General features: G+C 42.1%; 1 protein-coding gene across 11 annotated transcripts in view; it reads right to left on the bottom strand.

Moving 5' to 3' along the window:
* Positions 1-6337: 6337 nt before the first annotated feature.
* eps15l1a (epidermal growth factor receptor pathway substrate 15 like 1a) overlaps positions 6338-24147 on the bottom strand; it is a 30723-nt gene continuing 12913 nt past the window's right edge. For 4 of the 11 annotated variants that reach the window (XM_036962239.2, XM_090200961.1, XM_090201349.1 and 1 more), the window contains 9 exons: positions 22977-23082; positions 22448-22504; positions 21496-21653; positions 20824-20896; positions 19292-19452; positions 18793-18886; positions 14690-14851; positions 10854-10870; positions 6338-10405 (listed from right to left, as the gene is read on the bottom strand). In XM_036962239.2, the coding sequence (XP_036818134.1) occupies positions 10259-10405; positions 10854-10870; positions 14690-14851; positions 18793-18886; positions 19292-19452; positions 20824-20896; positions 21496-21653; positions 22448-22504; positions 22977-23082 (975 nt within the window). In that variant the 3' untranslated portion in view covers positions 6338-10258. Of the gene's footprint in view, positions 10406-10853; positions 10871-14642; positions 14852-18792; positions 18887-19291; positions 19453-20823; positions 20897-21495; positions 21654-22447; positions 22505-22976; positions 23083-24147 lie in introns of all 11 variants that reach the window. The other 7 variants (XM_036962172.2, XM_021578432.3, XM_090200843.1 and 4 more) reach the window with 3 other exon arrangements.

Below are 24147 nucleotides of genomic sequence, written 5' to 3'. Positions count from 1 at the left end.
ATAGATGTCCCCTCTCTGGGTCTGGGCACAGGGGCACACCGCACTGAAAGAGAGAGGAATCCTGGTCGCTGCCTAAATGACAAGACCCAATGGGACAGGATGGAAAGTTCAGTGGGGATGATAAGAGAGAGTGACACAAAGGTTATACATCTGGTAGCCTGAATTTGAGTCTCACAATGAATGTATTCTGTAAAATCAAAGCTTTCACTTCAAGTAGTCCCCTGGGTTAGGTCTTATTGTCTTGTTACTTCAATGTTCATAAAGCATGAAGCAGTATTAAACAGCTATCACTTAAACATGGTTGCATATTCTTAAAAGTGCATTTTAACGTTGGTATGCTACCCAACAACAAAGTACCTCCACTGTGGAAGGAGATAGATGTTAAAAGAAGAGGCTCAGAAAACCAATATTTTACCCATGATCCATCTCATAATCAGGGGCCTTCAGCCTGTGTATCTGGGTCACATGACAGCATCCCTGCACAATAAAGTTAGGTGTAGTTGCCTTCAGAATAAACTCCTATTCACTGTGTTAGGGGCCTAATCATGTCATTTGGCTACTGTATGTGTAAAAACAGGCAGAGAGGGAGAGAGAGAATTCACTGTGTTATGGGCCTAATTATGTACTTTGGCTACTGTATGTGTAAAAACAGACAGAGAGTGAGAGAAATAGAGAACGAGAGAGAGAATTCCCTGTGTTATGGGCCTAATTATGTACTTTGGCTACTGTATGTGTAAAAACTGAGCGAGAGAGCGAGCAAGAGAGAAGAAAGGGTCCACCTTTGTGAACTCTGAAAGTCCACAACAATTTCTTCACATTGGCTCTATGGGGAAGCATAAAAGAGAACCCTTTTCTTAAAGTGTTATAACTTTTTAGGGACCGCATCATCTTCTGGATGCCCCTGCCAGTTTAGAGAAAAGAGGAAATAAGAATGCCTCTATGAATAGCCCATATACTCAAGTGAAAAATGGAACATTCTCATTTCACTTTTTGCTCTTCGTGTAATAATAACTTCTGGAAGAGAGTGTGGGAAGATTGAACCATGAGTTAGGGCTCAGAGGTAATATCATATGGTTTATCCATTCGGTCAGCCATGCCTGTCTATCTATAAACAAAACAGATAGCATGTTTTCCGCATGCATTCATTGCTATCTGGTTTCCCCTTTAGAAGTCTCAAATTACAGGCTTTACTAAATGTTTACATTTATACCTCCTCATATATACAGCACAGTAATTCAGAATAATCTCTGAATCTGAACGATCACCCTCAAGTTACTCTGCTCCCGTTTCAACCGAAGATGATCTGCATTTCCTAGTATGAAACCATTCATAATCATAACACGCAGCATTCGCTGGCTCTTTGCCATGGCACACCTGAAACTCCATGACAGAGATCAAAAATACCATTAACAGAGCCAAGACAACCAAATTCTGCTCTACCTACTTTATTTGTGAATTAAGAGGGTGTATAAAAGCTGTAAATCCAGTGGCAAGGACTGTTCTTAAAGGTCACAGGAGGTCATTATCATAGTTTGGGGACTAATGTCAACATGATATAAGCAGATATCTCTTAAAGTTACCATCTTTTGTGCAAATGTATCTAGGCCTATTCACATTTCTTTCATATTAGATATACTTTAGTCTGAAGTGAGCACATTCATCAGGTCAGAGAAACTGTCCTTATCAAGCAGAAATACTTTACACAGAGTATCTTCAAAAACAACAGCATAATTTTAAACAATTCTACAAGGACGGTTACATAAAAAGGCAATAAAGAAGTAAGTCCGTAGAGAGAACATGGAGAAGACAGCTTTTTAAAGCTCTACAGTACAAGCTAGATACGTATGTTTGAGCTTTATATGAAATCTCTGAAAGAGGTGAAAGAGTATTAACTGCTGAAAATCAAGGGAGCAGTTCAGTGTGTGTGTGTGTGTGTGTGTGTGTGTGTGTGTGTGTGTGTGTGTCTGTCTGTGTGTGTGTGTGTGTGTGTGTGTGTGTCTGTGTGTGTGTGTCTGTGTGTGTGTGTTTGTGGAGATACATATCACAGTTGGCCCCCAATGGGCAACAGAACACACACAAATGCCCAAATTTCAGTTTCCAGTAATAACGCTCAACAGGATATTCACCAAGACTTTGAGAGACACAACAAGCCTGGCCTCCATATTCAGTGTAAAGCCCCAACATCTCATACTAAGATCCTGTCTGAGTCAAATGTATAACATCGATTTAACCAGGAAAGAGTTGATCTCCTAGACTTCACGGCAGCCAGGAGCCAATTACCATGTGTGGGAAACGTGGGAATGTCAAAGGATGAGTACACCATCTACTGGAGCTGTTTGGAAGCTCCTCAGTGGAAGATACTCATCTGGTCTATGGATGAACAACATGGATTAACATTGGTACTGGCTAAATACAGTCCTATGTAGAATGATACTGTGTGGAGTGAAAGAGTGGGGTCCTTTGCCAACAGACACATGGTGAGCACAGTCACCACTATGCACTTGAGGCCGGAAATAAACAACTCAATTTCTAAGGCACTTGATATATACAGCATATTTTTGTTCATTGATAAATATGTTCATGTCTCGGTTGATTTCGGGAAAAACACTTCCATACCAACATCAACTTCGTTGTATATTTACGATACAAAAACCATCTCCCCTCCCCAGCTGTATGTAGCGCTAGTACTGCTTCAGTGCATACCACAAGATATATTTCTCAAAGATAAGCATCAGACTAATGGTGAATTATATGGAGTGACAGAGTACCAGAGAGGGTCCATCTGGACTGTTTTAGTCAGCATTCCTCCCCTGACAGTCAGTCCTATTGGAAAACATGAACACTTTCCCCTGGTCTGTACCACAACATTCATGGGTCAGCCAGGCCAGGCAGCCCTGCTCTAGAGCAGCAAGCCCCACTCCTTCCCTCACCAACAGCTGATTAAATAGACTGGGCCAACGGGACTGGGTCTGCTACTCCTCAGGTCCAGGGCAGATTATTTATTAACTATGGCAGATTGGTTAAAGGAGAGGGGGTTTTCTTATCTGTTTTCCTAGGCTTTTCTAGCATTGGGGTGGCAGGTAGCCTAGTGGTTAGAGTGTTGGGCCAGTAACCGAAAGGTTGCTAGATCGAATCCCTGAGCTGACAAGCTAAAAGTCTGTCATTTTACCCCTGAACAAGGCAGTTAACCCACTGTCCCTAGGCCGTCATTGTTCTTAACCGACTTGCCTAGTTAAATAAAGGTTCAATTAAATTCTAGCTCTTGGAACTAAGGCTGAAAAACATAATGGCCCCCAGCTAGCTGTCAGAGAGTTGGGGTCTCCATGTATCGGCCCCAACAGGGAGAAGGCATACGGGAGATCCCCTTACAGATACCTCTGACAACTATGGACCCCCAACTCCCCTTTAAGGGTGTGTGTGTGTGCACATGTGGAGTGTAAGCATTCTCCAACATCATGAAGCATTAAACTAGCACTGGAGACCCTCCACAGCTGGCAAGGGATATCCCATTATTTCCAGAAATTCTCTTTAAAGAGGGGGTAGCACAATTGTCCTAGTGAAAACACGTGCTGAAATATGCTGCTAGTGACAACATGTGCAACCTTTCTGCTCTTAACATGCCATGTTCTTGTTAAGAAAACATGTCAATTCAGTCACTCGTTGAAAAAGTAAAAGACAACACTAGTAAATACCCCAAAAAGAATGCACAAATATAGATACAAATATTGGAGGGTTCAATTTGTGAGACGAGCATATCTTCAATACGTCTCCATGTCCCATTTTCATCCTTAAAGGGAAACAGCATTTCATTTCAGTACTTCCATTAGTATAAGGTAAATACAAACTTACCTAGGAATTTCCTGTTATTTCATACGGAGACAGTTAACATTCCGAACGCAGGACTTGCTTGGGTTTCAAGTAATATGTCCAGAAATGAGTGGTCTGTTGGCACAGAATTATTTTCACACGTGCAGCTGTATCCTTGAAATATAGACGGCTGTAATTCACAGCCCATTTTATTGCCTGGTGTTGCTTTTTGGCAGGTCTGGCGTTTGGGGGACCATCAATGAGCATCTTGTCTAGAGGTTTAGATCTACAGTATTTACTAATTTGAGGGAGTTTTAATTCAAAAGGTCAAGAAGTATGAACCAACACCCCTGGGGGGTAAATTAAGTCTATGAATCTTTGGCTGGTTCATATAAAAAAGTATATTTTGTATTTCAGATTCTTCAAAGTATCCACCCTTTGCCTTGATGACTGCTCTGCACACTCTTAGTATTCTCTCAACCAGCTGCAGGAGGTAGTCACCTGGAATGCATTTCAATTAACAGGTGTGCCTTGTTAAATATTAATTTGTGGAATTTATTTCCTTCGTAATGCATTTGAGCCAATTTGAGCCAGTTGTGTTGTGACATAGCCCTATTTGGTAAAAGACCAAGTCCATATTATGGCAAGAACAGCTCAAATAAGCAAAAAGAAACGACAGGCAATCATTACTTTAAGACATGAAGGTTGGTCAATACGGAACATTTCAAGAAGTTTCTTCAAGTGCAGTCGCAAAACCCATCAAGCACTATGATGAAACTGGCTTTCGTGAGGACCGCCACAGGAAAGGAAGACCCTGTGTTACCTATGCTGTAGAGGAGTTACCAGCCTCAGAAATTGCACCCCAAATAAATTCTTCACAGAGTTCAAGCAACAGACACATCTTAACATCAACTGTTCAGAGACTGAGTGAATCAGGCCTTCATGGTAGAATTGCTGCAAAGAAACCACTACTAAACGACACCAATAAGAAGAGACTTGCTTGGGCCAAGAACACAAGCAATGGACCGGTGAAAATCTGTCCTTTGGTATGATGAGTCTAAATTTGAGATTTCTGGTTCCAACCACCGTGTCTTGTGAGACTCGGATGATCGAGATGATCTCCGCATGTGTGGTTCCCACCGTGAAGCATGGAGGAGGTGGTGTGATGGTGCTTTGCTGGACACTGTCAGTGATTTATTTAGAATTAAAGGCACACTTAACCAGCATGGCTACCACAGCATTCTGTAGCGATACGCCATCCCATCTGGTTTGCACCTGTTTTTCAACAGGACAATGACCCAAAACATACCTTCAGGCTGTGTAAGGGCTATTTGACCAAGAAGGAGAGTGATGGAGTGCTGCATCAGATAACCGACCTCCACAATCACCAGACCTCAACCCAATTAAGATGGTTTGGGATGAGTCGGACCCCAGAGTGAAGGAAAAGCAGCCAACAAGTGCTCAGCATATGTGGGAACTCCTTCAAGACTGTTGGAGGGACCGCTGAGTGCTGAAGCACGAAGCAACACTCACTACCGATTTCAAAACTGGAAGCAACGTCAGCACAAGAGCTGTTCGTCGGGAGCTTCATGAAATGAGTTTCCATAGCTGAGCAGCTTTTTTCCGGATGTCCCAATCGGAAAGGGGATTCATCAGAGAAAATTACTTTACCCCAGTCCTCAGCAGTCCAATCCCTGTACCTTTTGCAGAATATCAGTCTGTCCCTGATGCTTTGTCTGGAGAGAAGTGGCTTCTTTGCTGCCCTTCTTGACACCAGGCCATCCTCCAAAAGTCTTTGCCTCACTGTGCGTGCAGATGCACTCACTCCTGCCTGCTGCTATTCCTGAGCAAGCTCTGTTCTGGTGGTGCTAAAGTTGAATCAACTTTAGGAGACGTCCTGGTGCTTGCTGGACTTTCTTGGGCGCCCTGAAGCCTTCTTCACAACAATTGAACCGCTCTCCTTGAAGTGCTTGATGATCCGATAAATGGTTGATTTGGGTGCAATCTTACTGGCAGCAATATCCTTGCCTGTGAAGCCCTTTTTGTGCAAAGCAATGATGACGGCACATGTTTCCTTGCAGGTAACCATGCTTGACAGAGGAAGAACAATGATTCCAAGCACCACCCTCCTTTTGAAGCTTCCAGTCTGTTATTCGAACTCAATCCGCATGACAGAGTGATCTCCAGCCTTGTCCTCGTCAACACTCACACCTGTGTTAACGAGAGAATCACTGACATGATGTCAGCTGGTCCTTTTGTGGCAGGGCTGAAATGCAGTGGAACTGTTTTTTTGGGGATTCAGTTCATTTGCATGGCAAAGAGAGACTTTGCAATTAATTGCAATTCATCTGATCACTCTTTATAACATTCTGGAATATATGCAAATTGGCATCATAAAAACTGAGGCAGCAGACTTTGTGAAAATGTATATTTGTGTCATTCTCAAAACTTTTGGCCACAACTGTACTCAGTGCACGTGCAAAAGGAAAATCAATTAAATAAAAAAAAACACCACAAAAAAACATGAGACCTATTTATTTAAATGAAATGTTTATTCTAGTAAACAATGACCATGTACATAGGATTAACATTTAAAATAAATCCAAGCATTTTTTTTCTCTTAGTGTATAGTCAGTCATATATCCTCAAAATGTTTTAAGTTGTACATTTTTTCACTTCTTATGGGACAAATATAACAGACATAATATACCGTTTAAGACAGCTTTGATTATTTCTTCTCATCTACAGCGGAAAGACAATTAAAGGCAGACCAAAAGAAAAAGGAATGCATCGAGCTTCAGAAGACAGATCAGTTGTCAGAAAAACAAAAGATAAGTCCTCTACAATCTGTTTAGGCTTGTATTAGGCCTCTGCATGTACCTCTGAATGTATGATCAAACTCAGCCAAGTTGGGGCAGAGGGCACTCGTATTAAAAGCATAGACATATTAAAAGTCCAATGGGATTCACATGTGTTTTCAGCACACGAACAACGAGAAAAATACGAAATAAAATCTATTGCACGATGTAGGTATCAAAGACAAAATACAGCATGAGTGGTAAGTATGTAGAGAACACTAGGTAGTGTTGGGCCCTATTTCAATACTCTCAAAATGCATCCTTCCATCCTGCCTCCCTAATCTGACATGATTGGTTGGGTGATTGGGATACATAATGGAACCCTTTCTTTCACCAATCCAACAGTGTCAGATCAAGGGAAGACCTATTCAGTTGCACAACTGACTGATTTCAAGCTAAATGTGTCATCCGCATTTAACCCAACCCCTCTGAATCAGAGAGGTGCTGCCTTAATTGACATCATCAGCACCCGGGGAGCAGTTGTTGTTGGGGGTTAACTGTCTTACTTAAGGGCATAATGACAGATTTGTTTCCACCTTGCCGGCTCAGGGATTTGAACCAGCAACCTTTCAGTTACTGGCCCAATGCTCTTAACCGCTAGGCTAACTTCAAAGAATGGAGCAAGAAATGATGGATGTATTTTCAAGGCATACAAAAAGGGCCATGAAATGACCAATGAACAGAGAGCTGTGGCTGAGTCTCCGGCCAACCAAACACCCTCACTGTGGATTTCCCCTAACCTGAAGGTACACTACAGGGGTTCTGACATACAGCATGCTGGGTAAGGGCGGGAGTGTTGGCATCCCAAGCTTCGAGTCTGACCTGTGATTAAAACACCACAGGTAGGGCCAAAAAGGTCAAGGGTCAAATGCAGACGACCACAGGTCACATGTCATTCGATTTATGTTAAAAGTTAGGGTTAGGGGTACTCTTAACTCCTCCTCCACATTTACTGGATTGGTTGAACAGTGCAGAAGAGAACCTCCCCCAACAGTTTTTTTTCTTCTCGTCAAGACCAGTGCATCTTGTTTCAGGCATTTCTTTTACCCCTGCTTCGTTAGATTACCCTATCCCGAACCCAAAAGACCAAATTCCCTCACGTTGATTACTTTTTTCTACGTTGACTCAATGTCATCACATACATTTTTTTGTTAAAATGGAAACAACATTGATTCAACGTGGAAACAACATTGATTCAACCAGTTTTTGCCCAGTGAGTCAGCTATATACAGCAGCACAGTTAAAGGTCAGATCTGTACAAGAACAGGTTCTTCACATATAATATAATTACACTGTTTTAACCACTAGAGCAAAGAAGTTTGATATGTAAACATTAACAAATAAATGTTACAGAGAGATGGTTTCTATTTCCACCTGGTGGCAGCGTTAACGGCCCATACCACTGAATTGTAACTTAAATCATGTCCTTTCCCAACCCAAAGGGGATGTAACTTTCATAATTCATTTTCACAACATCCCATATAGTTAGGTGAGGTCTTTTCCCTCAGACTAGTACAATAGTAGGTGACAACAATGACATTACATGGAAGCTTATAAAAGTCAATGTAGGACACATACAGTTCAGTACAACAGGAAAAGACAGAACACAGGGGCAATTCATGTAAGTGTCCTTTTCATATGGTTAGGACCTCAGCTGCTATTATCATCATCTCTATTTAGTTCAATTCAAAGCTTAATTAAGGTGAAAGTGAAGTAAAACCCACAGGTGTAATGTGCTAAGCAGGCAGTACCATCAGCAAGGAGTTTCAAGTAAAAGACAAAGCAGCTATAAATAAAAGTGGTTGAGCCCAAGTTGTAACATCAAACTATGACACACTGTACCGTAAACAGCGGAATATTCCAGTTATAGCTGTGAAACTCATGTGACCTAATGAACTTGCATATTATTGATGGTTAGCTGAAGAAAACCACAGGCCATTTCTAACTTTCTTTAACCTCTCTGCAGCTTGTGCTTGTAGGTTTGTAATTTTTGGCAGCTTTTTTCAACTAGAATCGTAATAAACAAAATGTTTCTGTCTTTTAACAAATAATACCTAAAATAATAAAAATAACACATCACATAGTGAAAAAAAATATCATAAAAAAACTCCATAATAAAACTTGAAATAATTTCCCTCATCTCGCCTTTTTTGGTTGTTGTTTGATATACATCACAGCTTTGTGAACTTACTTGAACTTTCAGAGGAGGCACAGCTAAGTACCCATTCCTTCTTCCTATGTTCGCTGAAGAAGCACTGAATTATTGTCAAAACAATGCATCTACTATCTCACACTCAAAGAGAAAGAAAATATATCTGTACAGTTTGTTCTGGTCCAAACAGACCTCTCTCTCACACAACACTTACAGTAGCCAGTCAAAGAAGAACCCTGCCACTGGCTTGCCACATTCACATAATAAACCAATACTAAAATAATGTCTCAATCTTAATAAGCATTCCAGCATAACCTTTAGGTATTCCCTTTTTCACATCTGTCAGAGCTCCAGCTGCGATTCATGCTCATTCACCAAACCAACACATATTATGTTCATCTTTACATCTTTCATGTTGAGCCAGCCTCTATAGTGCATTTAAACAGTGCATCAGTTAATTCTAAAACCACGGGTCATCATCTTTTCCCCTCCCCACCTATCAATTAAAAACAGTAAGAGAGATTGTGATTGTTGGCTTCAATCTCCCACTCCAACTCCAACCTACCACCGTAAAGTCAAATCCAGTTCCATTTCCACCAGTGATGTAGTGGTAAAAAAATAGGTTGGTCAACTCTGATCACCGGTCGTGGTGAAAAAAGTTATGCATTTGTCCGCAAAAGGTGGATTAACTGTCACAAAAAAATAAAAAAGGTTGGTAAACTGCATTTACTTGCGTTTCCCCTCCACTACATCACCACACCACTGGTTTCCACAGGGCCCAGGATAACCCCTAAAGTTCTGTTTTGTATTTTTTTTTGCTTTGAGAGTTTGTCCATCCAGAGATTGTGTGGTGAGGTGTGTGTTTCTGTGTGTGCGTATCAGATGGCGTGTGTATGTGTGTTGTGGCAGTGGTGTGTGTCTGTGTGTGTGGTTAAGGAAGCGGACATGTGTTGGGCACATCGGCCCTGAGAGAAATGGCCAGCTCCAGGTCCTTCACAGTGTGATGGGGTATGGTGTGTGAGTCGTACACGCATGTGTATGTGCACAAGTAATGCTAGTAAGAGTATGTCTATCTGTGTGTTTGTCTATATGTGTCTGTATCTCTATGTGCGTGGGCATCCCACTGGGCACAGAATTCAGTTCAACGTCTAGTTTTGATTTACATTTCTTTGAGTTGTCAACTAACGTGAACTCAACATGAAATCAACAAAAAATATGTCATTGGATTGGATTTAGGTTAAAAGTTAGTTGAAAAAAAAAACTAAATACCCTTATGTTACTGACTTTTTACAAATCCAATGAGTTTTCAACGTTAATTCAATGTCATCACATGTATTTATTTTTTGTTGAAATGATGTGGAAACAACGTTGATTCAACCAGTTTTTGTGCAGTGGGATGTGTGTGTGTGTGTGTGTGTGTGGGTGTCCAGTCCAGTCCAGGTCACCCGTGGGACATCTCGGCCTTGCTGAGAGCGATGGCCAGCTCTAAGTCCTCTTGCTCCTGCTGCCGGAGCCTCTTCAGCCGCTCCCGCTCCGCTCGCTCACTCTCTCTCTTCGCCCACTCCAGTTGCTGAGCCTCATTTCCAAACTACAGAGAGAACAGGAGAGAGGCATTTAACATACAAATGATTCATCCCTCACACCATATACAAAACACATACATTAGAAGGTGTCTTGACAGATTATTGCATTATAGTGAACCTTACACTGTATATAAAGGGTAAACTTCCATGTTTGCCTGGCTACAGTAAGAGGATATAAATGACTGTAGTTTTCATAGTCACCATCTACTCTTACAACGTATACACACATATTAACACACATCAGCACACACACAAAATATACACACCACTAGACACACACTAACTGACCTATCCCTATCCTTACTTTAATATTCAATTCAAGTGTGTTCTGCTGTTGGAGGAAAGGTGCTTCTTATTGTTAAACCTAAGTGGTTGTGCTCAGAGCCTAAAGTATGAGACCAAAACACAAAACAAGCCACTATTCAATTTGACCGCATGTTCAAACATTCTTACCTTAACCTTTTCTGGTCCTGCGAGAGAAAAATGAATGATAAAACACCAAAGAAATAATTCACCAATCGCACATCACCATCCATTTTTACACCGAGCACACTTCGAAACACCACAAGATACAACTAACTATGACAAAGCAACATGGAGGACTTTTCAGTTTGGTCCCAAGTGAAAATGAACCAGCAACTAAAAGCATATTTAAGATAACATGCAACAGTGACATGCAGGGAGAAAATGGAAAGGAAGAAAGTGACATTTTCCTAATCTGTTAAAGTGATAGTATGAGATCTAGCCTGTGTAAGGATCACAGCAAAGTAGAGCTAGGAACTCTCCCATGCATACCAAAACACACATATCTGGAGACACTGCTTTACCATCCTTAGATCTGATTCAGATGTCAGACTCAAATGAGCGCCTTCAATTCTGACTCACCAAAATAAGTATGGAACAGAATCCATTGAGGCATTTAATAGATACATTACATTTGTTTCAAATGATTCATCATTCAATTCAGGGGCCAAGTTAATATATGATTATATATTATAATTATATTATTATATGATATGGTATTTTTCTAGATAATATCTTTATTGTGGAACACCATGCCTCTTTAGTTTCAATAAAATCCAGGCAGCTGATTCTGTTCAAAATGTTTTGGTTACTTTGGGAGTAATTTGGCACAAGTCAGAGATGGTAAAGTAGGATCTATGCTACCAATGTCATGCAGCAGACCAACACTAACCAGGCTGAGCAAACTAAGCCTCAAGAAAAGACAAACTGATACTGCATCTACACACTAGTAGGACACACATCACTGATACACACCATAGACATGCTGGGTAAGAACTCAGGACTGAGAGCTGAGTAGTGATACTGCTGCTTCCCATGTCAACAGATCCCACAGCCAGACCAGTGACCTGGAGCTGTCAGTCACTAAACCACACCGGATTGGCTTCCCTCTCTGGCCTAGCCTGGCATAGGGCACACTGACTGACTTACTGACTCACTGACTTACTCACTGAATTACTTAATAAGGGACTGATGACACACTGACTGACTGACTTACTGACTGAATGACTTAATAAGTGACTGACTGACTGACTGGCTGACTGAGTGACTGACTGCTGATGATTGGAGCTAAGTATTCAAATATGAGTATGCTGGATTATGGCTTCACTGAGTACATTTACATGCACACTAACCATTTTAGATTAAACTGATTATGGTAGTAGGCCGAGTATGGTAATAGTCATGTAAACACTTTACTCTGTTTATCTTAATTGGCGTAAAATAAAAAACGAAGTAAGCATACGCCGATTATAACACCTAGTGCAAGCCTCCCTCTTATCTGCAAGTGAGTTCAAAAAACTGAATTATGCATCTTAGAAACACACTACATGGCCAAATGTATGTGGACACCACCTCAAATGAGTGGATTTGGCTATTTCAGCCACACTCGTTGTTGACAGGTGTATAAAATCTAGCAGACAGCCATGCAATCTCCATAGACAAACATTGGCAGTAGAATAACCTTACTGTAGAGCTCAGTGACTTTCAATGTGGCACCGTCATAGGATGCCACCTTTCCAACAAGTCAGTTTGTTACATTTCTGCCCTGCTAGAGCTGGCCCGGTCAACCGTAAATGCTGTTATTGTGAAGCGGAAATGTTTAGGAGCAAAAAGTGGTGGTAGGCCAAACATAAGCTCACAGAACGGGACTGCTGAAGTGCGTAAAAATAATCTGTTCTCGGTTGCAACACTCTCTACCGAGTTCAAAACATTCTCTGGAAGCAATGTCAGCACAAGAACTCTTAGTCAGGAGCTTAATGAAATGGTTTTCCATTTGGCCAAGCAGCCGCACACAAGCCTAAGATCATAATGCGCAATGCCAAGCTTCGGCTGGAGTGGTGTAAAGCACCCCGCCATTGGACTCTGGAGCAGTGGAAACGCGTTCTCTGGAGTGATGAATCACGTTTCACCATCTGGAATTCTGAAGGACGAATCTGAGTTTGGCGGATGCCAGGAGAAAGCTACCTGCCCCAATGCATAGTGCCAACTGTAAAGTTTGGTGGAGGAGGTTCAGGCTCCTTATTTCCAGTGAAGGGAAATCTTAACGCTACAGTATACTATTAGATTCTAGACGACTCTGTGCTTCCAACTTTGTGGCAACAGTTTGAGGAAGGCCCTTTTCTGTTTCAGCATGACAATGCACCCGTGCAGAAAGCAAGGTCCATACAGGAATGGTGTGGAAGAACTTGACTGGCCTGTACAGAGCCCTGACCTCAATCCCATCAAACACCTTTGGGAATAATTGGAACGCCAACTGCGAGCCAGGCCTGATCGCCCAACATCAGTGCCTGACCTCACTAATTCTCTTGTGGCTGAATAGAAGGAAGTCCCCGCAGCAATGTTCCAACATCTAGTGGAAAACCTTCCTAGAAGAGTGGAGGCTGTTATAGCAGCAAAGGGGGGACCAACTCCATATTAATGCCCATGATTTTAGAATGAGATGTTTGACGAGACACTACTTTTGTCCATGTAGTGTCGTTTTCACATACAAACTTTATATGTCCGAACTCAGAATCAAATAGGCTTTGCAAAAATAACATGGTCACTGTAGTAGAACATTTATTGTGATTGCCAATTATCTGTATTTATTTAAGTCCCATGAGGTAGCCTGATTTCAGATGTGTCCATGGAAACAGGATTATTAGGGAAATTGTTCTTCTTGCACAGCATGCAAACGTTTTAAACAAAGTATTATATTAATATGACTATCCACAATAATAGTATTATTGTGTGAATGTAACTGTACTCACAGACAGCCCAGGCCATAGCACCACACTGGCTGGATTATTCAACACTGATTTTAAAGCAACCATTGGCTGGTTGAATAATAATTCACACTCTGCCAGAATCCACTTATTGAACTGCCAGAGAGGATAGCCAGAGATATAATACTTTCCAATTGCGCTTGTTTTAGCCCTCAAACTCAACTCTGGACCTCAAAGCCAGTTCAACTGCGTTTTTTTTCATTGTTCCCCTCTAATCAGGGTGTAATTATTTATCAGGTAGAACAGAAAACCAGCAGGCTCCGGATCTCATAGGACAAGAGTTGAATACCCCTGCGCTATAGCATGCTAACTAGCAGCAAACAAAATATATTTGTATTTGTTTAAATGTTCCGATCGCAGCGTACACATCAAACCACAAAAATGGCTGACACCCTTGGCTGCATGAGTACTGGGTATCACTTATTCAATGCAGCTCCTGTGCTTTACTGCACAACATCAAATGCATTGTAGGTGGTGTGCAACCAACTACAATGCATGTGTTGAGAGAAATCCCCCCCCAGAATCAGAACACAGTACAGAAAAGTGAGCCTTCTTCAACAGGAAAGAGCTAGTGTCATCATCTTAGATATGAGGTAGGGTTGGAACGCACGCTCAGATGATCAGTGATCATGAACAGTAGTTATTGCTATGGATTATGCCATAGGTCTGAACAGTTAGCCTGTTACATGGTGGTTAATATGCCATGGGTCTGATTGGACAGATGCCTGGCTCTGGTCTTTGTGTGGAGTGAAGGTAGGTTATTCACAAACAGAGACATCTGCACAGTGAAGGGAGGCCAGGATGAGATGCAGCAGAAATGTCTAGATAGACAGGCTGAGCCTTGTCGTCTGCTCTGCTCTAGTTAAACGTTGTGGGAGCTAGAAGTAGCGAGGTAGTGGCTAGGTATATAAAGACTGGTCTGGACAGAGAGAGAGTATCACTGAGCTCAACTTACAGAACTGAAGTCTGCAAAACCCAAGGAAGAGTCTTTAGAGGCTTTACTTGAGGCAGAAGGAGCAAAAGGGTCTTTGCCACTAAAGGGGTCTCCGACCACCTTTTTACTCTGAAATGGGTCGATGGCGTCACTGCCGAACGGCTGGAAGGGGTCGCAGGGCTTGGCCAAGTCACCCGCTCCTCCAGGCAAGTTGACAGGGCTGCTTTTACCTGAAGACATTGAGACAGTAAGGACACAGTCATTTCCCCAACAGATATGGTGTACTCCCATTTGAACTATAAATGTTACACTGATGTCTCAAAGATTAAATATGTGGTTACGGGGACAACTTGAGGTATTAAGTGATGGTTTGATAACTTTTACTACAGAAATGTGAAGTTTTTCTTTATCACTGTCTGCACCAAAAGCCACACGCAGCTCAACTTAAGCAAAATAGAGAGAGTAGACAAATATCACCATCGCATGCACACAAAATTGTAATGAAACAATATGTCAGCATGGTATGAATTAAACACATTAAATGAGATGGGCGATATTGCATAAACCCAGTACCAAAATACACAGCGAGAGCAATTTCCTCTTTTATGCTGGGTTTTATGGTGAGCAGATGGGTAGAGTTTCTGCCCACATAACCAACAGAGGATTCAGTTCACAAGTTCATCAGATCTCTCCTTGGTGGGTGATGACATTCCAAGGCCCTAGGGACGGCAGTGTTTTCTGACTACACTTTTTTTTAAGATTCCAAAAGGGTTATTTGGCTGTCCCCAAAGGAGAACCCTTTTTGGTTCCAAGTAGAACCCTTTTGCGTTCCATGTAGAACCCTCTGTGGAAAGCGTTTTATATGGAACCCAAAAGGGTTCTACCTGGAACCAGTAAGGTTCTCCTTTTGGGACAGCCAAATAACCCTTAGGTTCTAGATAGCAGGTTTTTTCTAAAAGTGTAGGGAAAAACTCCTGGCCTTATTTATGCCAACGTATTGTATCCTCATACCTTTATTTCCACATATAAATATATAAATCATTTCACAAAGAACTGAAACTACTCTAAAATAGGCTCATGTTAACATGGTAGTGATGTTTCTCTGTAGGCCAACCTCGGCTGGCACAGTCAGTGGGCCATGGGAACATAGTGCTGGTTGTTGTTGCTTCTGAAGGTGTTGACCACATTTCCAATCGAACTGTTATTTATACCCGGCTTGTCAAGGTTAGCAGTTCACAGCCCCACTGAAAAACCAGGCATTCAGTTTCTCTTTCGCGTAATGGAACATAGTCTTTACCACATACCATCAGCTCCACCCTGTTCCAAAATACTAGCACATCATTAGTGCTACCTATCAATGTAATGCACAAGGCACACCTCAGAACCCCACAAACAAAGGTTCTGACACGATTCTCATAACATAAATCACATGGACTGTATCTCGTAAAAATCAAAAGTATTGCTATGTAATGACTTCAGAAACCACCTAGAAACATTAAGATATCAGCATCAAACTACCACACTACGCTAGTGACCTTTCACTTATCTACTGTATGTTGCAAATTCTTCTCTACCCATATCATTTCATTTCCATGGTTCTATAAAACCAGGTGTGAAAGGTGTTTATTGGCCAGGGCACAGAGTGTGACCCGAGTCAGACAAGAGGTCGCCAAAAAGCCACACTTCTCACCCGAGTATACACACACACACACACACACACACACACACACACACACACACACACACACACACACACACACACACACACACACACACACACACACACCACACACACACACACACACTGGAAAGAGAGGAAGTGGGGAAGGGTGGGGTTGAGAACATTGTTGTTCTTACTCATCATCTCCTGTGAGACCTGATGCTCTGTGTTCTCCCTGCAGCTTGGCATCAAATAATAATGTCAAGTAAGGATTCTAAAGATAGGGGATTTTTAGTTACAATTAATTTCTTAATTTTAATTTAATTTCATGCATGTAATTCAGCACATAAACCACTCATATGCATCTAAGTTCTACTTGTAATAATGTATACCTAGGCTACACTGCAATTACATTGCATATTGAATATATGGTTTACCATGAGGGGGGACCACTTTAATAATAGTAAGTGGTGAAATCACTTAAAGTCCATTCAACTTCCTTTGGGAGGCTTAAATGGTGACATAACACTTTTACTAACTAACGTTCTGGCTAAAAATGCATATTAGGCCTAGCTACATTGCTACTAAGTTGAGCAGAGATACTGCATAGTCAACTGGACTCATCCCTTTGCAAAACTGATCTGTTTATTCGATCTTCAAAAGGAGAATGAGATGATCAACTCTTCTTATCTGTTCTCATGAAGATCCTATCATGTTTTCTAAGCTGCATTGACCATCGCCCTTTGATCTATGACTACTGACTAGCATACTCTACTCATGCGGAGGTAAGAGAGGAGGCGACACCAGCTGAGTGTTACCTACGGGCACAGACGTCAATTCAACGTCTATTCCACGTTGGTTCAACGTAATTTTGTTGAAATGACATGGAAACAACGTTGATTCAACCAGCGTGTGCCTAGTGGGTATTCAGGGCCCTTACAACTCCTTCTAGTCAACTAGGCTCTAACAGTCAGAAGATATGTGATGAGCCACACCATTCATCCTCACAAGCTTCTTCTGAGTATGTCACTAGAAGATCCAAGCAAAAGAGGGCAACACTTACAATGAGATGAGAAAGACCATTAATAATCCTGACACTAGGGGGCACTATTTTTTTGGGGGGAAAAATAACGTTCCCAAAGTAAACCGCCTATTAGAAGCACCGAGCGGGAAGAGGAAAATGGTGTACGTATGTATGGGTGTGGGTGGTATGTATGTATGTGTGTGTATGTATGTGTGTACGCGTATATATGTGTATATGCATGTGTGTATGTATATATATATATGCATAGGTATGTGTAAGTGAGTGCTGTTTTTTTTTTTTTTTTTTGGTGTGGTTTGTCTCTGTTGTTGTATCTCTTAATATGGGTGAAAATTGTGAAATTCCAATAAAAATACTGTTACAAAAAAAAAGTAAACCGCCTATTTCTCAGAACCAGATGCTAGAATATGCATATAATTGACAGCTTAGGATAGAAAACACTCTAAAGTTTCCAAAACTGTCTAAATATTGTCTGTGAGTATAACAGAACTGATATTGCAGGCGAAACCCTGCAAACCCTTTTGAAACCGTTGTATTCCCATGCACCCCTATTGGCCATTGAAAGGGATATCAACCAGATTCCTTTGTCTACGTATTCCCTAAGGTGTCTACAGCATTTTGACGTAGTTTCACGCCTTTATGTTGAAGAATGAGCGTAAACGACTACATTGCGTAAGTGGCAAGCTGAGGGCTCAGAGTGATTATTGCGTAAAAGACAGAGGTAGTCATTTTTCCTCTCGCTCCTACTGAAAAGCCAATTGTCCCGGTTGATATATTATTGAATAGATATTTGAAAAACACCTTGAGGATTGATTATAAAAAACAAAGCTCATCAAAGGTAAACAAATCATTTGATTGCTTTTCTGATTTTCGTGACCAAGCTTCCTGCTGCCAGCTGGACATAATGCTATGCTAGGCTATCGATAAACTTACACAAACACTTGTCTTGCTTTGGCTGTAAAGCATCATTTCAAAATCTGAGATGACTGGGTGATTAACAAAAGGCTCAGCTGTGTTTCAATATATTTCACTTGTGATTTCATGAATATTAATATTTTCTAGTAATATTTTTTGACCGTTGCGCTTTGCTAATTAGTGTAGTTGATGACAATTCTCCCGGATCTGGGATGGGTAGTTCCAAGAGGTTCAGGGGAAGTGGCCAAGGGATACTAAACCATCACAATTCTATAACACAGAACCAAGATCAAATTAACCTATATTGCAAAATGTGGTGTTAATCAAGGTACAAGGTGTTAAGTAGTATTATTCATAGTGAAACCTAGAAGGTAGGCACTACCCATCCTTGGTTAACGCACTACCCGTCCTTGGTTAACCCACAACCTCACCCTCCTCTAGTTTTTTTCCTTCTCTTTCCCTCTCTCTGTTTCTCTATCTGCCCCTTTGTCTCTCTCTCTCTCCTACCCCTCCACTCCACCTCATTTCTCCGTTTCCCCTCGGGCCTCACTCACCACTGGGAGGTTTGGGTCTGGGGGGAACACTCATCTTGGGCGGCAGAGCTGGGCCGTCCTGATTCCTACTGAATGGGTCCTCCACAAACCCCGACTGGAAGGAGAGAGAGAGAGAGAGAGAGAGAGAGAGAGAGAGAGAGAGAGAGAGAGAGAGAGAGAGAGAGAGAGTGAGAGAGTGAGAGAGTGAGAGAGTGAGAGAGTGAGAGAGTGAGAGAGTGAGAGAGTGAGAGAGAGAGAGAGAGAGAGAGAGAGAGAGTGAGAGAGTGAGAGAGTGAGAGAGAGAGAGAGAGAGAGAGAGAATATATGAGTCTTCAGATGCCAAAGCTGAAGCTAATAGCAGTAACTTCACAACTATCCATAAGTTCCAAATCATATCAACACTGATGTGCAGTGAAGGTGTTAAATCAGGACGTTAGAAAAAATACCTCTGGATAGGAATTGTGCAGTCTAATGATTAAATAAATAAAATGTAAAAGTTCATAGTCTTTAGTAGAAATACCTGCTGGTATTCTGGGAAACCTCCTCTTCCTTCCATTGGGTCTCTGATCTTTGACATTTGGCTGAAGTCTGCGAACCCACTGTTACTGATACTGCCAAATGAGCTGTTACTGCCTCCAAAAGCAGTGCTGCTTCCAAAGGGGTCCAGAGTACCAAAGAGATCTGAGCAAATATCAACATGAGATGTTCAAGAAACGTTAGTCCAGGGTTTAGGTTACACAGCATAAATATTCAAAGTATTCGAACGGGTGCTGTATGAAACGTAATCAAAATGAGAACCCTGGCACTCTCCCAGAAGCTTGGCTGGTGGGTAAAAACCGCACATTCAGACAAACAAAAAAGTGTATTGGGTCATTACTCAAAAAGACATTGCATAAAGCTAACTTCATTATTAGAATTTTTTTTTTTTTAAACAAGACGGATATGAGTTGTGCTTCCAGAGTCATTGCTCAAAGGTTGGCACACTGTTGCATCTATGTTTCACTGTTTCACCCCTGACTGTGTAGAAACCCTGTGTAGTTTCAGTCAAGAGTGACAAAATGAGCTGGCGAAAAGATTTGAATATCAAGTATCCAACATGACACCTTTTCACTGGCTCATAAGTTCAATAGGCAAACTAACATGAAAACCTGATCCTACAAATATCCAACTGCCACAGCCTGCCCTGTGTTCTAGCACGGCGATGTTATTGCAGTACAGCATGGTGTAATGTGTTTATATGGACTACAGCAATTTCCTAGGGAAAATAAAAAGAGGACTTTCTTGCGCAACGCTAGAGAAGTGAAGGGGTTGATTGAGAATGGGACCTACACACTTGCACAGTTACAGATGGCCCTGGCCAAGGTCTCTCTGGGGCTATTTCAGTTGCCACGGGCCATCCTCTGGGCCCAAGCCACAATGCATCTCTTGTTTTCACAGGGACTGTTTCAAGTGGTTCATGTGCTGCTAAGAATGGGAACCTTAGGAAAATATCACATCAAACAAGAACCTCAACTGTTTCCCTCTTAAAACCATTAGGGTCAACATTTTACCCATCTTATCCATACAAATTCTATTTGAGGTAATGTGTTATTTTACACTGATATTTGTTAACCACCAGCACCCAAACACAGACTGAGACCTACCCTGTGTTCAAAAACTTGAAGGGGAAAAAAAGGGTTGGAGGGTTTAAACGGATTGTCAAAGATGGGAACTATTTTCAGTGCTTCTCGTCACCTGCTCTGCGGGTTAAGACAGCTCACAACGCCAAAGGCCTATAGGCTTATACACAGACAACAGTAGGCTGGGCCAAAAAGGTGTGGGTGCTCTTGTGCAACTCACCGGAAAATGAATCACCTTTATTCACCAAATACATTTGCAAGTAAAGAAGTGTGACTTTCCACATCACTAGTGTATATCTCTCTATCTCTGAATACAGAAAGCAGGCTTATACATGACAAAGAAAGAGATGGGGAGAGGGGGAGAGAGGTAGGCAAAAAACAACTTGGGGTGAGGAGAAATAGGAGAATAGGAAAAAGAGATTTGAGCATGTACCTGGTCCTGGGCCTCTGGTGGGTTTTGGGCTAATGGATAAGAAAGGGTCTGTGCTGCTTGTAAAATGACTTGTCTGCAAGAACAAGCAGAAAGAAACAGTTACATACATACACTGCGTATACCAAACATTAGGAACATTAGGAAGCTATGTCTATTTTATTTTGTTAAATCCACTTCAAATCAGTGTAGATGAAGGGGAGGAGACAGGTTAAAGAAGGATTTTAAGCCTTGAGACAACTAAGACATGGATTGTGTATGTGTGTCATTCAGAGGATGAATGAGCAAGACAAAATATATAAGTGCCTTTCAAACGGGGTATGGTAGTAGGTGCCAGGCACACTGGTTTGTGTCAAGAACTGCAAAGCTGCTGGGTTTTTCACGCTCAACAGTTTCCCGTGTGTATCAAGAATGGTCCAACACACAAAGGACATCCAGCCAACTTGGCACATCTGTGGGAAGCATTGGAGTCAACATGGGCCAGCATCCCTGTTGAATGCTTTCGACACCTTGTAGAGTCCACGCCCCGATTAGTTGAGGCTGTTCTAAGAGGAAAGGGGGGGGTTGCAACTCATATTAAGAAAGTGTTCTTAATGTTTTGTATACTCAGTCTATACACCCATATATAAAATATACTCAGTGTGGTTAGAAGGTGCCATGATGGCTTCCCTGTACCTTGGTGGGGAGGGTGGCACTTTTACTGAAAGGGTCGGTGGTGCTGAAGGGGTCTGCCTTGATGGTGGTCTTCTTGAAGAAGTCTTCTGACGAGGCCTTGAAGGGGTCCGTCTCTTTGAAGGGGTCCCCCCCAAAGGGGTCTGGGTGGAGAGAGAGATCTAGGAGAGCAGACTGTGGATCAGACATGACCTTTCCTTCACACAGGCCAGTCTGACTGGTCTGTAAACCTCACACAGCTACGCTATATGAATCAGGTGTACTGTGTAGTCTAAAGCATATAGTGGCTGAGATAATGTCTCATTTGGTTAACCTTTTCAGTAAGACTCATTTAACCACGTTCAGGCACTATGTTCTATGAATATTGTTTATATCAGTTCAAAATGATGTGTGTTCAACTCTCATTGACTTTACTATAGTCAACACTGAGAATGTAGCCATTCTCCATCACGCAAGACAAACACAACAAGTGTCTACAGATATTTGGCAATCACCATTTAGATAACATTCAATATCCAGCAAATATTTTATTTGGAATCTATCTTATAATTACAGTTAGGAGTAAACGAGGTGAGTGCTGCAATGAAAACATCAGTGTTTTTTTTCTTCCTCATCGTAAAGATAAGGGAACAGAAATTTCACAATATTACAAAGAGAGAAGTGTGAAGGTGAAAGCCTGTTTCACAGCTCCATAGTTTCATTAACATAACAAGAGGATGGCATTGTATGTCCATCAGTGGAGGCTGCTAAGGGGAGGACGGCTCATAATAATGTCTGGAACGGAACTAATGGAATGGTATCAAACACCTGGAAACCATGTGTTTGATGTGTTGATACCATTCCACCTATTCCGCTCCAGTCATTACCACGAGCCCCTCCTCCCCAATTAAGGTGCCACCAAACTCCTGTGATGTCCATGTATAATTAAACTCATGTGTTGTGAATAAATAAATACCTGCAGCGGCTGGTAGTGATGACTGCTTTGCAAAAGGGTCATTTTGGAAGGGGTCACCTATAGGAGAAGAATCAAGTGGGGGGGAATCAGAAGCTATGCCAAAGAGGACAAAAGCTAAAACGCTGGAATTGGTCATCTAAAGAGAGAGAGAGAGAGAGAGCGAGAGAGCGAGAGAAAGAGACGAGAGAGGGACAGCAGAGAGAGGGAGAGGAAAGAGAGAGAGGAAAGAGAGAGAGCGAGAGGAAAGAGAAAGAGGGAGAGGAGACGGAGGGAGTGGAAAGAGAGACAGAGAGGAAAGAGAGAGAGGGAGAGGAAAGAGAGAGAGGGAGAGGAAAGAGAGTGTAGATGGAGGGAGAAGAAAGAGAGAGAGGGGGAAAGAAAGAGGGAGAGAAAAAGAGAGAGGGGAAGAGGAAAGAGAGAGAGGGAGAGGGAGAGGAAAGAGAGCGAGGAGGAGGAAAGAGAGAGAGGGAGAGGAAAGAGAGGCAGAGGGAGAGAAAAGAGAGAGGGAGAGGAAAGAGAGAATCAGCACCTTTGAACGGGTCTGTCTTGAAGGGGTCTTCGGAGTGAAAAGGGTCTGTGTGCATCTCCTGAGGGACGCTATTGAACCCAGATGTATTCACCTTGAACGGGTCCTCCTGAGAAGGGGAGAAAAATAGGGATTTTGATGTCTGTCTGTCTGTCTGGCTCTGGAGAGCTTCGGTTTACTTACTCTTAAAATGCTGCCACCATCTCCAACCATTTTCCCCTCAGACAGGCATTAAGGAGATAAACCAAGTCAGATCGACTCCATTGTTTATTCAGTCGACCGCTAAGTCTCGCCAAGCTGCCAAACACGATGGCCATCAAATTAAATACTTCACATTCCAATTATGGCCCACTCAGGTTCAAGTGGAGGAATTTGAGTTCAACAACACTAACAGAGACCTCGGAGAGAGGAATGTGTGCCTTTAGAGAAGCCCCACTATGACTGGCTGGTTCCAGACCAGACCAGAGCCCCCTGAGCTTGAGTTTCACTTTAATAACACACAGGCAATTTTCATTCTCCTGCAATTTGTCCATTCGGTGTCTGCTGCGCCCCACTGCACTCAGCTGTTCCCAATGAAAAAGCCCCCGAGTCGGTAGGAAACACCTCTTATTAGGGCCCACATTCTTCAGGGTGTCTGTCGGGTTTCCCTAGAAAAAACCTGCCTTCACGGGCCAGACGAGCCCTGGCTATGAAAACACTTACTTGTTATGTTTCATTAGCAGGACTTCTCATTTCAATAAGAAGTCTGACCATGATCCCTGTATTCAGTCCACCATGACATTCAATGCTGCCCAGAATTAGGACTAAGAATAAGAGCTAAGTGTCCGAGCCCTTTCAAAACGCACAGGTAATAAAGCTTAAGATGGAATAACAGAGGGCTGCCAGGTAAAATAACTGTGCGAGAGTATTTAAGGCAAGATAATTACATTATGCGGAAAGCAAATCAAATACAACCAAACTATGGGATTAATCCATCTAAGATTGTGGAGTCGCACGTTTGATTGGAATATTTCTGATGCTAAATCATGGAAGTGATACCTCCTTTCTCTGCAGGTGAAGGTTTTGCATATTCCCATCATCGTCTCTTTAGCTGCAGCTTTCTGCAGCTGTTCAAAGTGGTGACAAGCAGATTAATTTCACACCCAGGCCAGCAGGTTTCAATGACTCATCATAT

The sequence above is a fragment of the Oncorhynchus mykiss genome, chromosome 1 (genome assembly GCF_057628025.1).
Source record: "Oncorhynchus mykiss isolate SJ-2025 chromosome 1, ASM5762802v1, whole genome shotgun sequence".
Classification (NCBI taxonomy): Eukaryota; Metazoa; Chordata; class Actinopteri; order Salmoniformes; family Salmonidae; genus Oncorhynchus; species Oncorhynchus mykiss.
Note: the sequence above shows the minus strand (reverse complement) of the source record. Positions and strands in the feature narration are given on the sequence as shown.